Source organism: Lontra canadensis, unplaced genomic scaffold, assembly GCF_010015895.1.
Source record: "Lontra canadensis isolate GAN:19392208 unplaced genomic scaffold, GSC_riverotter_1.0 scaffold14, whole genome shotgun sequence".
NCBI classification, from domain to species: domain Eukaryota; kingdom Metazoa; phylum Chordata; class Mammalia; order Carnivora; family Mustelidae; genus Lontra; species Lontra canadensis.
In genome coordinates, this window is record NW_022631008.1 from 23,983,878 (window position 1) to 24,005,939 (window position 22,062).

The 22,062-nt window shown below is 38.4% G+C and overlaps 1 protein-coding gene across 1 annotated transcript in view; it reads right to left on the reverse strand.

The window, feature by feature from the left end:
- PDSS2 (decaprenyl diphosphate synthase subunit 2) overlaps positions 1 to 21,630 on the reverse strand; it is a 259,040-nt gene extending 237,410 nt beyond the window's left edge. Inside the window, exon 1 of the mRNA XM_032858248.1 lies at positions 21,123 to 21,630. Coding sequence (XP_032714139.1) covers positions 21,123 to 21,418 — 296 coding nt within the window. The 5' untranslated portion in view covers positions 21,419 to 21,630. The remainder of the gene's footprint in view (positions 1 to 21,122) is intronic.
- Positions 21,631 to 22,062: the final 432 nt, after the last annotated feature.

Sequence of the window (22,062 nt, forward strand, 5' to 3'; positions counted from 1 at the left end):
AATATGCACCAACAAAAAAGAACATCAAGTTAGAAATGGTGAAGATTTGTGAAGCCCTTTCAATTTCGAGTATAAATTAAATTTCATTTACTTGTTGATACTTTAACAATTTAAGATATAGAAAGTACCTGTACCAGAGCCCCTATGTTATACAGAATATGTTCATGCAAATTATCAATGTTTGAAAACTTCCAAAATACTACTGTTAAGTTTTTAGAGTATGGTATAATACTTATTAGACCTACCTCTAACCTCACAACTCTGGAAATAAAACCAACTCAGTTTGCTTAAAAAAAAAAAAAAAAAATTCTTTGGAGCAAATGAAATAAACTTCCAAGGAGATTCCAAAAGAATGGTAATTTTTAAAACTATTTTTAAATATTTGTTAAAATGAAGTTTCAGTATACAGAAATAGAAAAAAATGAAAGGCTTTGAGTAAGCTTTGGTGAGTCATAGGAAGAAAAGCAAGCGCAGCTGCACTCCATAAACTAAAGATTTGTATCTGGAACTTCAAATAAGTATTAAATCAGACACAACTATCTGAATGGTTAACATCTAGTGCCCATTTTAAAACCTACTCCAAGGCAGCTATTTTTAGAAAAACATGCATTAAACTCTTCAAACCACAAGCACAGATGAGTATTTTTTGGTAACTAAAGGGCCTCTAAGGTGTTACACACACACACACACACACACACACACGCATGCACACACACAGGAAAATTCTGTGTAAAAGGATAAAGAAGGGATAATTATAGAATATAACAGTATTGATGAAAAGCAGCTGGCAATACAGTAGTGATGAGCAATATGAGAAGAGAGAGATATGGGTATCTGAATTTTAATTCGTTAAAATCTAAGCACAAAGAGTTAAGTATTATAGCACTTCAAAACCTATGATCAATTTATCCTTATTAACTGGGCCCCAAATCACACAGACTCATAAGTATTCCTCATCCTTGAGTGGTAATGTTACATTTTTAAAGGATAAAAATTCAGTCATCCATTATTGCCTTAAATGATTTGTATTAAAATATCATTTAAATATGTCCAAATATAGAAATTATAAACACTGTATGGTTATAGTTCTTATAGAACTAAAATAAATAAAATTACAAATTGAGTACAAAACTTAGTCAAATTGTCATTAGTTTACTATGACAGATGATGGTACTTGACCTAAACTAAGTTGCAATTCCCAGTATGAAAATGGTTCTGACTCTCCTGGTAGTTCTTTGGAAAAAGTGAAGCCCATGGTGTAAAGATGTGATTCAAGAACCACTTTTCTCTATTCAAACTATCAACTTTTATTCGTATAACATACTGTTCTTCCTCAGTCTCCCAACTGGGCCCAGAAGATTCTCCCTTCACTCTTGACACCAGAAAAGGATTGGTGAGGGGGGCACACTATAGAGATTACTAACCGTTCCAACAGCTCTTGCTAGGGCTAAGGATTTGGGTGGGAGGAACTGCAACTGACATGGACTCCCTAAACTCAGAAAGTGCTGAGGAGCTCAGGGAAGGTTGGGTGGGTCCAGGTGGTAGCTGTCAATTGCCAGAAGCAAAGTGGACATGGTGATCCAACAAGGCAGCAGGGTAATATTCGGTAATCTCAGGCTTTGCTGTGATAGGCAGAAATTCCTACCTATATTTCATTAATCAGACCCAAGAATTCAAATGAAAGGCCATCCCACTAAGATCTGTTTGGATTTAAATAGCTAAAAACAATCAACTCTACATTTAGTGAACAGAGACCAGTATGAGACACTTAAGAGAGTCATGACCTCTGACCCAAAGCCAAGACCCACAGTTGTTGAATGAATTGGAGGCCAATTCCCTTATGGAAGACCTTTTTTTTCAAATGGATCTCTAGCCATTTACCCAGGTAATCATGAGCTGGTGAAAGGGAAATACCCAATGCCCTTGATGATTACCTACGAGCTCTGAGCTAACATTAACTCTTAGGAATTAAGAATACCCCCCTGGCCCATGGTCAGAGTGACGACTTATGAGTCATGCAGAGAGATGGAGTTCCAACTCAGCCTCTTCTCACAGTAGTCATTGTGAGACTAACACATCCTACTTTTCAGATATTCCCACAAACTGACAGAATCCCACAATGGCTCTCTGGCTCAGGAGGAAGGAATATTACAGTAAAAAGTACAAAGGAGAAGCTGAATGAATTCCATTTCTTTATCAAAATCACTGCATTTTTAGGGGAAATTTCTAAAATTTCTAAAGGAAAGGTGAGATGTTGATACCAGACAAAGGGGTAACAAGTTCTGGGTGGGACACTCCTTGCTTAAATAGCAGATGTACATACTGCCCTCCTCCCCTACAACATTATGACTATATAGACAAATCAAAAGATGCCTCCACCTATAATAATGTGTTGAACCTGTCAAAAGGACCCAATTAATACTGCACAGCCTCCCCCCACAGTTTTGGAACAAGGCCATGGCCCCTTCAGCAAGCAAATGAAGTAACTATTTCCTTTTGAGAAAAATCACCTGGCTCACTAGTAGACTGGTGAAAACTAAATACAACAATGTTATATAACCATGCAATCCAGTAGCTCATCATTCATCGTTATTGGATGCATTTAATTCTAAATTCCAGCAGGCCATCATCAAAGAAAACAGACACAGGCCTAAATGGGATCTGAATGCACAATTATGTTGCCTATCAGATCATGTACACTCCTACATGCCACCTACCCCTCAAGCTGCACCAATGGCTTCATGCAGCCACTAATCTCAGGATTAAGGGGGAGGGTGTCCTGCCCAGAATCTATTTTCCCTTTGTCTCATTATACTTCATCTTCCTTTAAGGAAATTCCTTTCCCTTATTCTGTGAGGTTTGAGTTGGTCTGAAATACAGTAGTTACCCCCTCACTGACCAAAGGAGAGGGCAATGACCCAGGCAGGGCAGCTCACAGTATACCATTTGCCAGTAAAGGAACTAATCTACAATAGTCACAAGATGAAAGAAAGGCCAAATTAATCTTCCTTTACAGGAATTTGAGCTTTGAGAAGCCATATGAAGACAAAAGGCAGCCAGAGCCAAAACTACCTAAAAACAGTTCTGTACTGCAGAGAAATTGTCCCAAAATTCATGCTTCTGATAACCCTTAGCGCTTCCCCAGTTTCCATTCTTCCTAAGGCCTGGTTTTCTAACTCCCCCTTTGAAACTGTGATCTACCTAGTGTCTTTCCAATAAATTTCTTTTATTTGCTTAAGTAATCCAAAATCAGTTTCTTCCTTTGCAATCAAACAACACTAACATTATTCTATACCCCCTTCCTAAAAGATAATAAATCCCTATGGCTTCAAATCTTACCTTCCAACTCTAGTTCATGTCTACTTCCATTAGGAGCACTGGAGCCATTCTAACTGCATTCTGGACATCTCCACATGCCACAAACACTTCAAGTACGATAAATCTAAAAAAAAAAAAAAAAACCAAAAACCAAACAAACAAAAAAAAATAACTCCCCCTATACTCTGTACCCAAACATGCTTCTCCTCCTGTATGCCTTCTATCAATTAATGGTACCTCAACATACTCAATTATTTAGCTTATTCTTAGCTTAGCCTCAACTCTGTTCTCTTACTTTCAAAATTACCAAGTCCTGTCAACTCCACTTTGCAAATGTACCTTAAATCCATTTTTGATAATTCAATTCCACCACCACTACCCAAGTTCATGCCCTACCCTCATATTCCTTTATCACCAAAAACACCTTCTCAATTTTTAATATTTAACTCAAGTCATTTCATTGAGCATTCCTGATTCATTAGCCCCCTGCCTAGTGGACCCCTCTATTCTTTGTGTCTTCATTTTACTTGAAAATACTTTTAGTCCAACATGTGTAACATTTTATTACACTTATTGTTTTATGCATCTATTTCCCTTATTTGAATAAATTTTGTTAAGGGGTAGGGGAGTTGTGGTTCAGTGCCTTGTGTTCTTTGAATCCCCTGGTAATAAGCACAGTACCTGGCCACTAGGGGACACAATTGACCAACTGCTGAAAGAAGAAATGAATGGAAGAATGAAACTGGATCCCTATCTTACACCATTCACAAAAATCAACTTGAAGCAGGTTAAAGACTTATATGTAAAACCTAAAACTGTAAAACTCCAAAAGAAAACAAAGAAAAAGCTCCTTGACATTGGTCTTAGCACTAAAAACAAAAAACAAACAAGTAATACTGTATCAAACTGAAAGCTTCTATACAGCAAACAATCAACACAAGGAAAAGGTAACTATAAAATGGGAGAAAATATTTGCAAACCATATATCTCGGCAGCAAAATCATAATAACAATAATAAACCAATGAAAATATGGGCAAATGACCTGAAAAGACATTTTTCCAAAGAAATCAGAAATGGCGATCAAGTACATGAAAAGGTGCTCAACACTAATCATTAGGGAGATGTAAATCAAAGCCACAATGAGATAATGCTTCACACCCGTTAGGATGACTTTTACCAAGAGACAAGAGATAGTAAGTGTTGGCAAGGATAAGGACCAAAGGAAATTCTTGTGCCCTACTGGTGGGAATGTAAACTGGTACAGTCATTATGGAAAACAATATGGAGGGTCCTGAAAAAATTAAAAACAGAACTATCACAAGATCCAGAAAATCCCAGTTCTAGGTAACCATCTGAAGGAAATGAAAACACTGTCTTGAAGCGATACCTACATTCCCACGTTCAGCACTATTCATGACAGCCAGTATATGGAACAACTTAAGCCAAGATAGGGAAACGACAATTCATCGACTGATAAATGCTAATGAGTATATGATATATAAACACACACACACACAAACAGTGGAATATTATTCATCATGAAAAAGAAGGAAATCCTGCTATTTGCAAAAACACGGATGAACCCAGAGGACATTATGCTAAATAAGATAAGCCAGACAGAGAAAGACAAATACTGTATGATCTCACTTATATCTGGAATCTGGAAAAAAGGGGGAAAAATGCGGGGGTCAAACTCAACCCATATAAAAAGACAGTAGAATGATGATTACCAGGTACTGGGAGGGATAGGAAAATTGGGGAGATGCTGGCCAAAGGGTAAAAGCTTTCAGTTGTAAGAAAATAAGTACTGAGTATCTAATGTACAGCATGGTGACTATAGCTAGTAACACCCTACTGTATACTTGAAATCTACTATGAGAGTAGATCTTCAGCATTCTCACCACACACATCAGTGCACATACAAAGGTAATTATGTGAGGTAATCATCCTACAAGGTATACATATATCAAATAATCGCATTGTACTATATATATATATATATGTATATATATATATATATATAAAATTTTACTTGACCATTCACCTCAATAAAGCTGTGCAGGGGGAGAAAGGACTGCATTATAGCAACCTATAGAAATAACTAGATTATACCAACCTAGATTATAGCCAGGCCTTCCTGCCTCCAGTTTTTTTCTGCAACCCACAACTTTCATAGCTACAAAAATCAGCTTTCAAAAGACATATGTATTCAAATCTCTCTACCACTTAATCTTAGTGGTCTCCGCTGATCTCAAAATTAAATTAGATCTTAACACTACATAAAGAAGCTCCTCAAAAACTAGCTACGACTTTTCCTTTTTCATTTATTTATTTCTTTTAAAGATTTTATTTATTTATTTGACAGACAGAGATCACAAGCAGGCAGAGAGGCAGGGAGGGAGAGAGAGAGGAAGGGAAGCAGGCTCCATGCTGAGCAGAGAGCCCAATACGGGACTCGATCCCAGGACCCTCGGATCATGACCTGAGCTGAAGGCAGAGGCTTTAACCCACTGAGCCACCCAGGCGCCCCCCCCCTTTTTTATTTTTAAAACAACTTTAATTCATATCAGCTTTATTCACAATAGCCAAAAGCTACAAGCAATCAAAATGTTCATTTAAGGTGAACAGATAAACAATTTGCTTATATCCATGCAGAGGAACACCCTTTAGCAATAAAAATGACACATTCAATAACAGTCACTAACAATAAAACATATACATTTTAAGTGTACAGTAAAATGTTTTGCCAAATGTGTACATCTGTGTAACTGCCACCACAATAAAGATATGATACATTTCTAGTATCCTAAAAATTCCTTTGTTCCTGTTAAGGTCCCAAGCAAACAACTAAAGTGGATGCTTTCTGTCAGTATAATTTTACCTATTCTAGATTTTCCATGTAAATGAAATCATACAGCATGCATTACTTTGTATCTGACTTCTTTCACTCAGCATAATGTTCTTGAGATCCAACCATGTTATTGAGTGAATCATTAATCAACTAATTTTTCTTTCTTTTTAAAAAATTTTTTTAAAGATTTTATTTATTTATGTGACAGAGAGACAGCAAGAGCAGGAACACAGGCAGGTGATGTGGGAGAGGGAGAAGCAGGCCTCTCTCACTAAGCAGGGAGCCCAATGCAGGGCTCGATCCCAGGACCCTGGGATCATGACCTGAGCCAAAGGCAGATGCTCAACAACTGAGCCACCCAGACGCCCCTCATTTTTCTTTCTGAAGGATATTCCATTCACTTGAGATAGACATTTAGATTATTTCCGGTTTATGCCTACAGTAAATAAAACTGCTCTGAATAATTGTGTTAAAATCTCTGACTGCAGGGACACCTGGGTGGCTCAGTTGGTTAAGCGGCTGCCTTTGGCTCAGGTCATGATCCCAGGGTCCTGGGATGGAGTCCCACATCGGGCTCCCAGCTCAACGGGGAGCCTACTTCTCCCTCTGCCTGCTGCTCCCCCTGCTTGTCCTCACGCGCTTTTTCTCTCTCTGACAAAAAAATAAATAAAATTAAAAAAAAAAAAAGACTGCACATTTGTTCCCATTCTCTGTCATTTCAATACCCTGCAGTAGGATTGCTGGATTATAAGGTATAAGGGTATGCTTAACCTTTTTTTTAAAAAAGACCAAATAGTTCTTCAGAGCGGCTGTACCATTTTATAGTCCCATTAGCAGCATAGGACAGTTTCAGCTGCTCCACATTCTCACCAACATTTACCGCGGTCAGACTTCCTAAATTTAGCCATTTTTATTTGTATGCAGTGACATCTCTTTCTGGTTTTACTTTGTTTGCATTTTGAGGTGACTAATGATGTTAAGCATGTTGTCATTTTCAATTTTACTAATTGGCTAGGTAACCTCTTTTGTAAAATGTCCAAATCTTTCCCAATTTTTGAGTTGGTTGTCTGCTTTAGTTGTAAGACTTCTTTGTATGTTCCAGCCCTTTGTCAGACATGTGTATATTTTACCCCACTCTGGGGCTTGCTCTTTTTTATCTACCTATCTATCTACCTACCTGCCTATCTGAGAGGGAGAGAGCATGCATGGTCAAGAGCAAGAGGGGCAGAGGAAGAGAGTCTTCAAGCAGACTCCCCGCTGAGCATAGAGCCCGAGGAGGGGCTCAACCCCACAACCCATGAGATCACGACCTGAGCAGAAACCAAGAGCTATATGCTCAACCGACTAAGCCACCCAGGCGCCCTATTGCCATTTTATTTTCCTAACAGCATTTTTTTAAAGTGCAGTTTTAAATGTCAATGAACTCTAGTTCATTTTTTCTTTTACAATTTTTTTCTTTTACACTTCATGCTTTCTAAAAATTCTCGACTTACTTCAAAGTCACAATTTCTTTCCCTGCGTTTTCTTTTAGAATTTTTGTATTTTAGTTTTTATGTTTAGGTATAGGATCCATTAAAAGGTCACTGTTCTTTATGGCATGAGGTTTCCCCCAGCACCATTTGTTGAAAATACTATCCTTTGCTCACTTAACTGCCTTGCTACCTTTGTCAAAAATGGATTACCATATATACCTGTGGGTTCATTTCAGAACTATATTCAGTCATAGTGATGTATATGCCTGTCTGTACACCAGTCCCTCAGAGTCTTGTTTACTGTAGCTATCTAGAAGTTTTGAAATCATGTGATGCTAGCATTGCATGATTATATTTCAAAATTGTTTTAGCTATTGTGAATCTTTGCAATCACAGTTTATTTTAGATCAGCTTATCAATTTTGACAAAAAAATCATCTGTAGAAATTTTGATTGGGAGTATGCTAAATCTATAGATGAATTTGGGGAAGAACAGACATTTTAATAATATTAATTCTTCCAATCCATGAACAGGTATATTTATGTCATCTTTAATTTCTCCACCAGTGTTTTTATAGCTCTCAATGTACAGACTTTGTATATATTCTGTTAAATTTATCCCTCAGCATTTCATGTTTTTTATATTATGGTGAACATTTTGCAAATCCATTTTCCACCTGTTTATTGCTGATATAAGGAAACACAATTGGTTTGTATATTTTGACATTATATAACTTATGCTTGCTATACTTATCAGCTCTAGTAGGTTTTTTTTGTAAATTCTTAGGGATTTCCTAGCATGTGACGTTATTTAGTAATTAAGACTTGCTTTTCTTTTCTAACCCAATATGCTTTTAAATTCTGTTCCTTGACTGGCTAGAACTTCTGGTATAATTTTAACAGAAGAGGAAAGGAGAATATCCTTGAGTCCTGTCGTAGAAAGCATTCAGTCTTTCACTATTAAGAGTATTAGCTGTAATTGTTCATGGAGCCTCTGTATCAGATTGGAAAGAGTACCTATTGCTATGTCTTCAATTCACTCATCTTTTCTTCTTCAGGGTCTAATCTACTGTTGAGCCAATCCAGATAAATGTTTTCCTTTTACATACTGAACTTTCAGTTACAGATATTACTTTTTTCAAAAGATTTTATTTATTTATTTGACAGAGGACAGAGAGGCAGGCGGGGGGCAGAGGGGAGGCAGGCTCCCTGCTGAGCAGAGAGCCCGATGCAGGGCCTGATCCCAGGACCCTGAGAACATGACCTGAGCCGAAGATAGAGGCTAAACCCACTGAACCAACCAGGCACCCCAGATATTACCCTTTACATATTTTTTCTATCACATGTATCATTATTCATGCTTTCTTTTAAAAACTTGAGGATATGGGGTTATGGACATTGGGGAGGGTATGTGCTATGGTGAGTGCTGTGAAATGTGTAAACCTGGCGATTCACAGACCTGTACCCCTGGGGATAAAAATATATTATATGTTTAAAAAAATAAAATTTATTAAAAAAAAAAAAACTTGAGGATAGGAACCCTCCTACGCTGTTGGTGGGAATGCAGGCTGCTAATGCCACTCTGGAAAACAGTATGGAGGTTCCTCAAAAAGTTGAAAATACAGCTACCCTACCACCCAGCAACCATACTAGTGGGTATGTACCCCAGAGATACAAATGTGGTGTTTTGAAGGGTCACCTGCACCCCAATGTTTATAGCAGCAATGTCCATGCCAGCCAAACTATGGAAAGAGCACAAATGTTCAGAGACAGATGAATGGATAAAGAAGATGTGGTCTATATATACAATGGAATATTACACAGCCATAAAAAAGAAAACTTGCCACTTGCAACGACGTGGGTGGAACTTCAGGGTATTATGCTAAGTGAAACAGATCAATCAGAGAAAGACAATTACCATATGATCTCACTGATTTGTGGAATTTAAGAAACAAAAGTTCATAGGGGAAGAGAGGAAAAAATAAAACAAGACAAAACCAGAGAGGGAGACAAAACATAAGAGACTCTTAATCATAAGAAACAAACTGAGGTTGCTGGAGGAGAGATGGTAGGGGGATAGGGTACTTGGGTGAGGGACATTAAGGAGGGCATGTGATGTTACAAGCACTGGGTGTTACAGAAGACTGATGAATCACAACCTGTACTTCTGAAACCAATAATACATTATATGTTAATTAATTGAATTTAAGTTAAAAAACGTTTTTAAAATTAAAATAAATTTAAAAAATAAAAACTTGAGCATATTTATAGTAAGTCTTGTCTGCTGTTCCATCATCAGTGTCTTACGGATCTGTTTCTACTGACCGATTTTTCTCCTGGTATATGTCATATTTTCCTGCTTCTTGAAATGTTCTGTAATTTTTAATTGGATGTTGGATATTGTTAAATTGTGCTGTTGAGTGACTGGATTTTCATCTTCCTTTTAAGAATTTCGGTGTGCTTTGGCTGGCAGTACAACTACTTCTGGGTCAGCCTGATCTTTTCGAGACTTGCTGTTAAGCTTTATTAGGGAGGTTCTTGACCAGTCTGCCCTCTAAAGCTGGTTTATCCCTATTACTGAGGCATAATTTTCTGGAGTCTTTACTGAGTACCTGGCTGTTCAACAAAGTCTTTCCATAATGTCCAGTTAGAACTCAGATGCCTCCCAGCTCTGTGAGAACTCCGAGAACTGCCAGCTTATAGCTCCCCAGCCTCAGGGATTTTCATCCTACACATGTGCTGCTCATACTTCAACAATAGACTCAGGTGGGCCCCTCAGCTGTCTGGAGCCTTTCTCTGTATACTCCCTCCTCTTCCGTATTCTGCCCCACAATTTCCTGCTGCCTTCACTTCCCCAAAATCTGATATGTCTCAAACTCACCGATACCACCATCCTCTGCTCCTGTTCCCCTCTCTGTGTGGCTATTTGGAAAAATACCTCCCAGCACAAAGCCAGAGTGATAGTTTTCATCTCATCTGTTTTCCCTTTCATAGAATCACAACCCTATACTGCTTCGTACTCCAAGAATACAACTGTTTCATATTTTTTGTACAGTTTTCTATTTGTTTAGCATTCACTACTCTGTCTTGGCGGAAGTGACATATATGTTCAACCTATCGTTTATGTCTCATCCCATCCCATGTTCAGACCACACCAAACTACTACTTCTCTACCGCTAAGCAATTTCTTCTCTTTTATGTCCCTGCCTTGGTCATTTCCTTTCCATCCAACATGACCCAACTCTTAGGTCATCTCATCTTTGAAAGTCTTCAATTTTCTGTAGAGATTTTTTTTTATCCCTGTCTCTATAGCGTATCATTCACACATACTATAGCATATATCCCAAGGTACTCTCACTATTAGCACATCTCCCCACTGAAATGAATTTCAATAATGAAAATTGCTAACACTTGGATATTTTTTATGTGCCAGATACTCTTCTAAGCACTTTACCTATATTTACCCATTTAATCTTCATAAAACCCTAAGATATAGGTACTATTATTATTATTCTCATTTTACAAATGAGGAAACTAAAACACAAAAAGGTTAAGGAAATTGCCTGAGATCACATAGGTTGGTAGTTGTAGAGACAGGATATAAATCTAAACAGTCTGATTGTAGAGCTCATGCTCACTATACCGTCTCTGATGAATTCCTGAAGGGAAGCAACTGTGTCTTATTCTTGTTTCTACATTCCATGCCAAGAGCACCTCAAATATTTGTGGAATGAATTAAAATTTTTAATTTTCTCCTAGTCATCCAAAAAAAAAAAAAAAAAGTCCTTCGTAAGTAACGCAGGTTTTCAGTCAGTAATTACAGAACTGAATCTAGAAAGGGTCTTTTATAAACATGGAAGAGACTAAAATTAAAATTCTAATAATAAATTCAAAGATCTCTGAAGAATTTTAACATGCAGAAAAGACTAATAAGGCTTTATAGGTAGCCAAGTAACTGTAGTGAACTCAGGAACATAAAGTGTCTGCCAAGGAAGCAACACCCCCTTAGAGAGAGATGAAATGTCATAATTTGTCTCCATTAAATGATACTAAATTAGTCCTACCTATGTAAATGTGCAGTGGAGATCAAGGCAAAAGTAAAAAGATAAGAGCATTTAAACAAAAATTTGATCCTAAAAGCCAAATATGTCAACAGTAATCAACGAAAACAAGTAAAGCCATATTACTCAATATCAACTATGTATAAACAACAAAAATTTAATTCTATGTGAAAAAAGTAAGTCATTACCTTAGAAACAATAAAGTGTCCTCCATATGATTATTGAAAACATTTCAGGTCTTGACAGTAGGTGTATATAAAACTAAAAGTACTTCAAACAAAATAATACAGGAATACCCTGCCTTTCAAAAGTTCACATTAGAGCCACTTTGCTTTACAAAAGACATATATTAGTTCACTGACCAAAAGAAATACAAAGAGGATTTTCACTTTTATGAAAAAAGGCAAAAAGCAAAAATAGCATTCAACGTTTGTTTTGCAGTGAGCCGTTACAGAAGCAGCACACACCGGAGCAGCGAGACTGGAACCAAGATCCTTCCCTGGGAACCACACTCAGCGTCTTAGCATCAAACTGCCATAGCTTTGAACTGTATCTGTGAGCATCTGTGCTTTATCTCAATTTATTTCGTGCATTCGTTAGCAAGATGTGTCCTAAGATATCAAAAAAAGCCTAAGGGAGATTATTTTTTGGGTCTGGGAATACTCAAAAAGTTTTCCATATAAATTAATGGTAATTGCTTCTTTTGCTTGATGCCATTTTGGCTTATCAAAGGTTTCATAGAAACGCTCTACTTTCAGATAGTAGGGGAGATCTGTAATGATTTATACAGAAATTTAAATGATTAAAAATAAAAAATATATATTTTGCACAAGTGGATAATCACATTTAATCAGCAAGGTAATAACGAACCATAGGGTACAAGTTGTGAGGAAATAAGGGTTGATAAACTGTTGCCACGTTAAACCTCCACCACGTTACCAATCTACATCACATACCTGGGCTTCTAGTCCATCCCACAGCCCACTGTCCAGCTTGGACAGGTCCACAATATCTCATCCAAAGTCCCTGAAACCAATTCAAAATTTTTCTGATTTTAGGAAAGTGCATTCTCCCCTGCACTCCAGTAGGATCTGGGGCAGCACACTGTAATCAAACACATGAATATTTCTGCAGCAAAAATGCATGAATATTCACATTAAGTGGAATAAAGAAAGACTATAAATAATCACTCATCAGTTCAGGTCAGATTTATGAGCATGAAAAAACATTCTGTTTTCTGAGCCTTTAGGATTTTTAAATAGTAGGAAAAGGATCATAGATCTGTGTTACCACATTGCATCCAATCTGCTCACTCCCTGCTTGAGAAATGACAATGGCTCCCTTACCTGCCATATTCAATTACAACACTAATTTCTATACTAGTATAGAAATGGCAACACCTTTGCAAATCATTTATTCAAACTCCTTACTTCATTGCTTAGGAAACTAAAGCCCAGAAAACATGGAATTACTTACCTTGGGTCATACTGTTACCTACTGACAGAATAAAACTAGAACATGCAGGTCTCCTGTCTCCTTAGCCTACTGCTTGTTTGTTGGTTAATTCACTCATTCATTCTCTCTCTCAATTCAAAGTGATTCTTTTCAGCTTTTTAAAATAATTAAGTAATTACAGACTCTCAGAAAGTTACAAAAATAGTATAGAGTCCTATGTATCCTTTATCTGGTTTTCCTCAGTCTTCAGCTGTAATACAGTATACGAAAACCAAAAATTAACATTCGTCCATTAGTGTTAACAAAACTACAGACCTAGGAGCCTGAGTGGTTCAGACAGTTGAGCGTATGACTTTTGGTTTTGGCTCAGGTTGTAATCTCATGGATTGTGAGATCAAGCCCCACATTAGGCTCTGCGCTCAGCATGGAGTCTGCTTCGATTCTCTCCCCCCCCATCCCTCTGCTCTCTCTCTCTCTGTCAAATAAATAAATCTTAAGACAAAACAAAACACAAAACTACAGCCTTACTCCATTTTCAGCATCTTTCTTAACCTGTATTCATTTGTATGTGTCAGTGTACATAGTTTTGTTTTTTTTTAAAGATTTTATTTAATTATTTGAGAGAGAGAGCATGAGAGAGAGCATGAGAGGAGAGAGGTCAGTGGGAGAAGCAGACTCCCTGCTGAGCAGGGAGCCTGATGCGGGACTCGATCCCGGGACTCCAGAGTCATGACCTGAGCTGAAGGCAGTTGCCTAACCAACTGAGCCACTCAGGCGCCCCCAGTGTAGATAGTTTTAACACCTTTATCCCGTGTAGAGATTCATGTAACTACTATCAAAATCAAGATACTGGGGCTGCCTGGGTGGCTCAGTGGGTTAAGCCTCTGCCTTCAGCTCAGGTCATGATCTCAGGGTCCTGGGATCGAGTCCTGCAACGGGCTCTCTGCTAGGCAGGGAGCCTGCTTCCTCCTCTCTCTCTCTCTCTCTGCTTGCCTCTCTGCCTACTTGTGATCTCTGTCAAATAAATAAAATCTTTAAAAAAAAAATCAAGATACTGAAATATTTTTTTAAAAAATAAAAAGATACTGAAATGTTCCATCACCACAAAAATATCTCTTTGTATTTATATCATCCCTGCTGCCCACTCTGTCCCTGACTCTAGCAAGCATTAATATGTCCTCCATCTCCATAGTTTTGTCATTTTGAGAATGTTGTATAAATGGAATCATAAAGAATTACAGGGGCCAAGGGCAGGCTGTCCCAAGATTGGCTACTTTGGCATGAACATTATTTTGAGTTAAAAGCAATTGAAACCCAGCAGATCAAGGAAAAACTCTTCACCTCCCCCCCAACTGCATGCTCATATCAGGAAGAGAGCTATTAACAGAGACTCCTCTTTCCCTGAGAAACTTATTTGAATAACTGGGCAACATTTGTTTCCAAATATCTCCTTTCACCTTCCTGCTAATGGTCTTTCTCCCCTTTGTAATACCCAGACCCCTCCACCTCTTCTTAGCCCATATAACCATCTCCTTGCTTCATTTCTTTGGAATTTCATGTCTATGTGAACTCCCCACATATATGCTATTAAATTTGATTTTCTCCTGTTAATCTGTCTCATGTCATTTTGATTCTTAGTCCAGCTAGAAGGACCTTGAAGGGTAGAGGAAATTCTTTCTTTCCAACAATATATAAACTTCTGAGATTGACTTTTTCTTTGTGGTAAGACACACATAAAATTTACCATCTTAGCCGTTTTTTAAGTGTACAGTTCACTATATTCACAATATTGTGCGACCAATCTCCAGAACTTTTTCATCTTACAAAACTGAAACTCTATGCCCTTGGCAACCACCATTTTACTTTCTGTGAATGGGACTACTCTAGATTCCTCATATCAATGGAATAATACAGTATTTGTCTTCTTGTGACTGGCTCATTTGACTTAACATAATGTCCTCAAGGTTCACCATATTGCAACATGTGCCAGAATTTCCTTTTTAAGGCTGAATAATATTCCATTATATGTACACAATATTTTGCTTATCCATTCACCTACTGATGGACATCTGGGCTGCTTCCACCACTAGGCTATTACAAATAATGCTGCCATGAACATGGGAGAATGGACATCTCTTTGAGACCCTGCTTTCAATTTTTTTTGGCTATATACCCAGAAGTGAAATTGTTGGATCACATGGTAATTCTTTCTTTAATTTTTCTGATGAACCACCATACTGTATTCTGTAGTGGCTTTTTACATTCCCACCAGTGGTGTGGACTGACTTATCCCATTCACCCTAATTCTTTCCAGATTCATTAAAATTGTTGTATGAATAAATAGTTCAGTTATTTTCATTGTTGAACAGGGTTTCATTGCATGGCTGCAATATCGTTTGTTCAACAATTCACCATTGAATGACATCTGGGTTATTCCAACTTGGGGCTATTACATATAAAGTTGCTATAAACATTTGAGTATAGGTTTTGACCTAAGTTTTTACTTCTCTGGAGTAAATTCTCTGGAGTACGATCGCTGGTTTGTATGGGAAGTGTATGTTTAATTTTATAAGAAACTGCCAAGCTGTTTCTCAGTGCGGTTGTACCATTTTTACATTTCCATCAGCAACGTTAAAAGAAATCTGGTTTCATTTCTCTGCATCTTCACAAGGACATCAGATTGTCAGTACTTCACATTTTAGCCTATCTAGCAGGTAAGTAGCAGTTATCTTATCATGATTTTAATTTACATTTTTCTAATGGCTAATGTTACATATATTTACCTGCCACCTTCTCATATACTTACTTGTCATCTTTACAGGGTCTTTTTGCTCATTTTCTAATTGTATTGTTTACTTTCTTAACCATTGAGTTTAGAGAGTTTTTTACATATTCTGGATACAAGTCCTTCAGATATTTGATTTGCAAATATTTTCTCCTCATCTCTGGCTAATCTTTTCATTCTATTAAGAGGGTCTTTTATAAAGACTTAATTTTTTTTTAAGATTTTATTTATTTGACAGAGAGAGAGCACAAGTAAGCAGAGTGGCAGGCAGAGGGAGAGAAAGAAGTAGGCTCTCTGCTGAGCAGGGAGCCTGATGTGGGGTTCAATCCCAGGCCCCTGGAATCATGACCTGCGCCAAAGGCAGCTGCTTAACCAACTGAGCCACCCAGACACCCCTACAAGACTTTAATTTTGATGAAGTCAAATTCCTGACTTTTTTTTTCTCTTATGAAATGGGGTTTTGGTGTTATGTCTAGTAACTGTTTACCTAGCCCCAGATCGTAGAGATGTTTTCTATTTTTCTTCTAGAAGTTATACAGTTTTACATTTCACATTTAAATTCATTTTACATTGATCTCTCAGGTATCCATTTTCCTTTTTTTTTTTTTTCTTAAGGTGTGAGGTGTAGGTCAGGGTTCGTTTTTTTGCCAATGATGTCCAATCATTCCAGCATCTTGTTAAAAAGACTATACTTCCTCCACTGAATTGCTTTTGTACTTTTGTCAAAAATCAATTTGGCATATTTGTGTTGATATTTCTGGGTTCTCTATTCTGTTCCATCGATCTGTCTATTCCTCTGCCAATACCACACTGTCTTGATCAATGAAATTATATCTATGACTTGACATAATGTAGAATGATTCCTTCTACCTCCCCCCCCAATATTGTTTTAACTATTTTAATTCCTTTCTTGCTGTTCATTTTACTTTACTGCACTTGTTTTTCAGGTCCTCCCTATACCCAGAAGAAGTATGATTGCCTAGGGAAAAAAGAAGAAAAAAGAATCACAAAGGAAACGATATGTAATATACTACAACTACCCGAAAATATTACCCATGTAATTTCTTCTTCTTTTTTTTAAAGATTTTGTGTATTTATTTGAGACAGAGATAGCGAGCACAGAGGGAAAGTGAGAGGGAGAAGCAGACTCCCCACTGAGCACGGAGCCCTCATGTGGCTCAATCTCATGACCCTGAGATCATGACCTAAGCCAAAATCAAGAGTCTGGTGCTTACCCAACTATGCCACCCAGATGCCCCAAGATTTTAAATTTAATCTCACTTCTGAATGTGTTAGAGTACACTTCTAGGCTCTTTTTCCTTTCATGATGAGATGGCATAGGTAAAGAAAGAGAAGGTAGTGAATAATAAATTAGAGTGATTTCCTTACCAAAAATCCCACCCTTCACCTAAATTTTAGGGTATTAGACATGATTCATCTCTAACATACCATGCAGATTTAAACAAAAAGTAAAATGACCCAAGGGGTTAGAATATTGATTTAAGTAAATAATAAGACACCCAAAATATGAAACTGTAAAAGAATTTACAAAGTCCAGTTTCCTATGTTTAACTAAATCAACTACAAGGGGTCTTTCCATCCTTGGCTAACATAATGACAGCATCTTCCTCTTTTTTTTTTTTTTTTTTTTTAAAAAGAAAGGCAGACTGCCACATGCAGCACCTCATTTGGATGTGTCTGCAGTCTTGGAAGCTTCACTGCCTTACATTCTCCTACAAATGGACCTTGAGAGCTTTTTTGGAGGTCCTAGCAGGGGAGAGCAGCTACTCGTATATCCTTGATGGAAGAACAGTCCTCTCCTCTTTTGGGGAAAGTCATCTTCTTCAACAGAGCACATAGCTTCAGGAGGGACCCACATGGAGCAGCGAGGGAGGAAGGGGACACCTACCTAGCCATCCAGATCAGCCGAATCACCCCTGGCAATCAATGGGGTGACAGATGTTTCAGCCAGATAGCCCTCACATCCTTCCTCTTAATTATCAATGCTTTGCTGATAAGATTTCAACAAAATAAGGTGTAGATCATTCAAAAATATATAGTTGCTTAATCCATGTTTTTAGCTATAATTTACAATAATCACAGTCTGCTTACCCTTTGGATCAAACGCTTGGTCCACTACTAAAACAGATAATATAGGACATCCTCCCCAAAGGTTGTTTTTTGTTCTGCCCATGAGATCAGACTGTTTAAATTGTGATACACTATCAAAGAATAATAAAACTACATGCACGTTAGCTCTTCCTTTTCTCACAAAATAAAACAATTCATACATGTTACTACCTTTACTGCAACTTATTTATTTTGTTCCTCTCCACTTCTTTCACTGTGCTATGGTACTAGGCAGTCAGGGCAGGCTACAACCAGGAAGTTTTAGAGCCAATTCGTCTTACAAGCTTTCATCTAGTGTGTCTCTGGTGGCTTTAGAAGGCATCTTCTCCAACACCCCTTCTAATGCTCTGGCAACTAAGTAGATGAATTACAACTCTCAGAATACACACAGTAATAAGGCCTTTCCCAGCTCTGCCCTTTTAACTTCAATGTTTTATTACAAAGACAATAATATGCACAATGCAACATACTATTACGAGCCCTGCCACTAACACTACCATTACCACCACACTCAGTGAAACCCACTATTTGATTAGCAAAAATTAAGAAACTTCAAGGTTCTAATGCTATGAGAACATGGAGTAATCTGAACTCAGACATGCTTATGAGAGTAGCAGCTGGTACAGTCATTTTGGAAAGCAATTTGCTATTATTTACTAAAACTGAACACGTGCATACACTCCTCCTCCATCTAGTCTCTCAAGACAAGTACACCTGGAGATATGCGCAAGCACATTCACAGCAGCATTTTTCATAAAAAAAAATGCAAACCACTCAAATGCTGATTGAGAGAAGGCTATGGCATATTCAAACAACAGGATTTCATACACCAGTGAAAAACTAATGAAGTACAATTAAGCACGACATGGACAAATCTTAGGAACAATTACGGATAAAAAAGTAAGCATAGCAGACTACAAGCAATAAGCTACCATATTTATAAATTTCAAAAGTGAGCAAAATTTAACATATTATTTAGAGAAACAACAATATAACTTTTAAAAAAGGAAAAACACAAAATCCAGTACACTGGGATTCAGGGACGTGGACTAGGGAGTACAGATAGTTTCAAAAGGATTGGTAGTTACAGCTTTTAAATTAGATGGTAAGCTCATTAGTTTTATTAATAAGCCTTAAAACATATAAGTACATATGAAAGTGTGTGTGTGTTTTGAGTGTATAACATCTAAAACCTACAGAGAATTAACATTCTAACTACAGGACAAGTTTAGCCCACTGATAAGATGATATTCCTGATACTGGAAACAATGCCAACAAGTAAAATCACTTTATTGTTATTTGGTCACTTCTGTAGTAACAAAGAAACGACAGGTGTCTCAAAAAATTATACCAAGAGGGTAAGCAAGAGAAGTGGGAGTGGCTGGAAAAGAGTAACATAAGGGATCCTTGTGGTGACAGAAATGTTCTGCATCTTGACTGTATCAATGTCAATAATCTACTTGTGATACTAGAGTATAGTTATGCCAGATGTTACCATTGGGAGAAACGGGTAAAGGGTACATTGGATCTCTATTATTTCTTCCAACAGCATGTGAATCTATAATTACTTCAAAGTAAGTTTAATTTAAAAAAGGAAAACAACTGAGGGTTGCTGGGGAGAGGGGGGTTGGGGGGGTTATTATGGACATTGGGGAGGGTATGTGCTATGGTGAGTGCTGTGAAGTGTGTAAACCTGGCGATTCACAGACCTGTACCCCTGGGGAAAAAAATATATTATATGTTTATAAAAAATAAAATTTAAAAAAAAAAAAAGGAAAACGGGGGAAATAAAGATAATTTTTGTCTAGGTTTTCTCCACCTTGGTACTATTGACATTGGGAGGCCCGTACTTCTTCATTGTAGGGTCTGTGCTGGGCATTACAGGGTGTTTAACAGCACCCCTGGCCTCTACCTACTAAGTACCAATAGCATGCCCCAGGCATGACATCTCCATATACTACCAAATGTTCCCGAGGGGGCAAAACTGCCCCATCTGAGAACTAACTACAGCTCTACTCACAAAAGCAAGAGCTGTGGAAATGTTCCCAGTTGAAGGAGATGAAAGAGCCATGACTATTAACTGTAATACGTCATCCTAGGCTAGATCCTGAACTAGAGAAGAAAGAATACTATAAAGGACATTTCTGGGTCAATTAACAAAACTGGAATATCAATGGTATATTAATAAAGTACTGTATCAATATTAAATGTGTTTAAATTGATTACTGTTAAGAATATTCCTACACTTGGGAAATACACAATTACATATTTAGGCATAAGGGGCCATGATGTATGCACTCTACTCTAAAATAATTCATTAAAAATGTGTGTATTTACACATAAATGTAAAAATAGTATGTACATATGTTTAGAATAGGGAACCTGATTAAACTATTTTTATTCTTGCAACTTTTCTGTATGCTTGAAATTATTTTCAAATAAAAAAGGTTTTTTGTTTGTTTGTTTTTACTGTAAGCATAAGTTGTGGTCTTAAAATTCTAATAGCAAGTTTCACAGTAGTAGTCCAGAATAAGTGATAAAAATCCCAAGAAGACAGTGACTACTGACTGGATAGATTCTTACTTTAAGGCTGGGATTTCGTTGCAAAGAACTGTCTACCTTCAGCAACATCTCCCCCTCTCCATTTTTTTCTGGAGGCGACCACTGGAACAGTCTGGAACCGAAAATCAATCTATCCTATTTTTAAAAGACCATTTCCACAAAGTGACTTAAACCCACATCCCTACTCGATTTCTCTACAATTCACTGAGGCATCTTTACCCTCAATAATTAAGAAGCAGAAACGCGAGAAGACTACAGGTGTTTTCTCAAAACTAAACCACTTATCCGCTCAGCTGAGCAAATGGAGAAGAAAGTTAAGGTGAGTGGACTGGAGAAGAGACAACATCAAATGTCCAGGAGAGCTAAGGAAAGAAAGGAGTAAAAAGAAATAAGCAGGGAGTCAGTCTGAGCGAGGCAGGGGTGTCGGCCAGGAAAAAGGACTCGAGTGGGTGCAAGCGTGTCAGGAGGATAGGGAGTAAGTAGCTCACCTGGCCGTGGTAAGCAGAGGGTGCTGAGTCCCCACCAGCTTCCGCACCTGCATAGCGATGTTGCTGAGCTCGTCGCTCAGCAGGCAGCGGAGGCTCATGAAAGAGGTGGGATAGCCCACGATCTTCTCTGCCTCTGACACCACTTGGTTCCAGTGGCCCGGGGACCTGGAGGACTGACCACGCCAGGAGCCCACCGAGGAGATGGTATCGAGGGACGGGGACCACCACCAGCGACGCGGGGAACCCGACACCCCGAGATAACGGGGAAAGCGCAACAGCAGCTGCCGAAGGCTCATAGTTTGAGTCTGGGAATGTCAGGGACTTGGGGGTGTCCGGAGGTGGCTCGAGGAACAAACCAGGGGCAGAGGATGAACTTGCAGGAACTAGAAGAAAGCGGCAACTCCTGACCCTCAGAGAAGGGTGAGTTCCTGGAATCGCGACCAGAAAAGCACTTTAACTGCAGCTTTCAGCGCTTCGGGTTACACAGTCAACTGCCGGAGCTCTGCACTGCCCCGGGCTATCTGGGTAGAAACCACCGCCGCCTCCTAAATGGGGGATGCCATATTGGCGAGATGGAATACGGTCTGTCGTAAAGATAGAGGCGGGTAGTTCAGGACCAAAGACTATTCCCTACTTTATGGCACAGTCGTGAACACCCCCCCCGAAGGGGCGGGGCTTTGGAGGTGAGCCCCGGAAGGCGATGGGGTAGGGCGAAAGCTTAAGCTCCTCCCACACCCCCTCCTCACCCAAGGTTGGGAAGACCTCGGTTTCCTGGGAGTCGGTTAGGTTGTGGGAGCTGCGGAGTGGTACACTCGTGTTCGAACCTTCGGCCCAGTCTGATTCATCAGGGCATGCCCAACGCCCAGCACAGAGTGGCGCACAGAAATATTTGTGTAATGGACGAGGGTCGGTGTCTGCCAAGTCTTTTCATGGCTCCCAG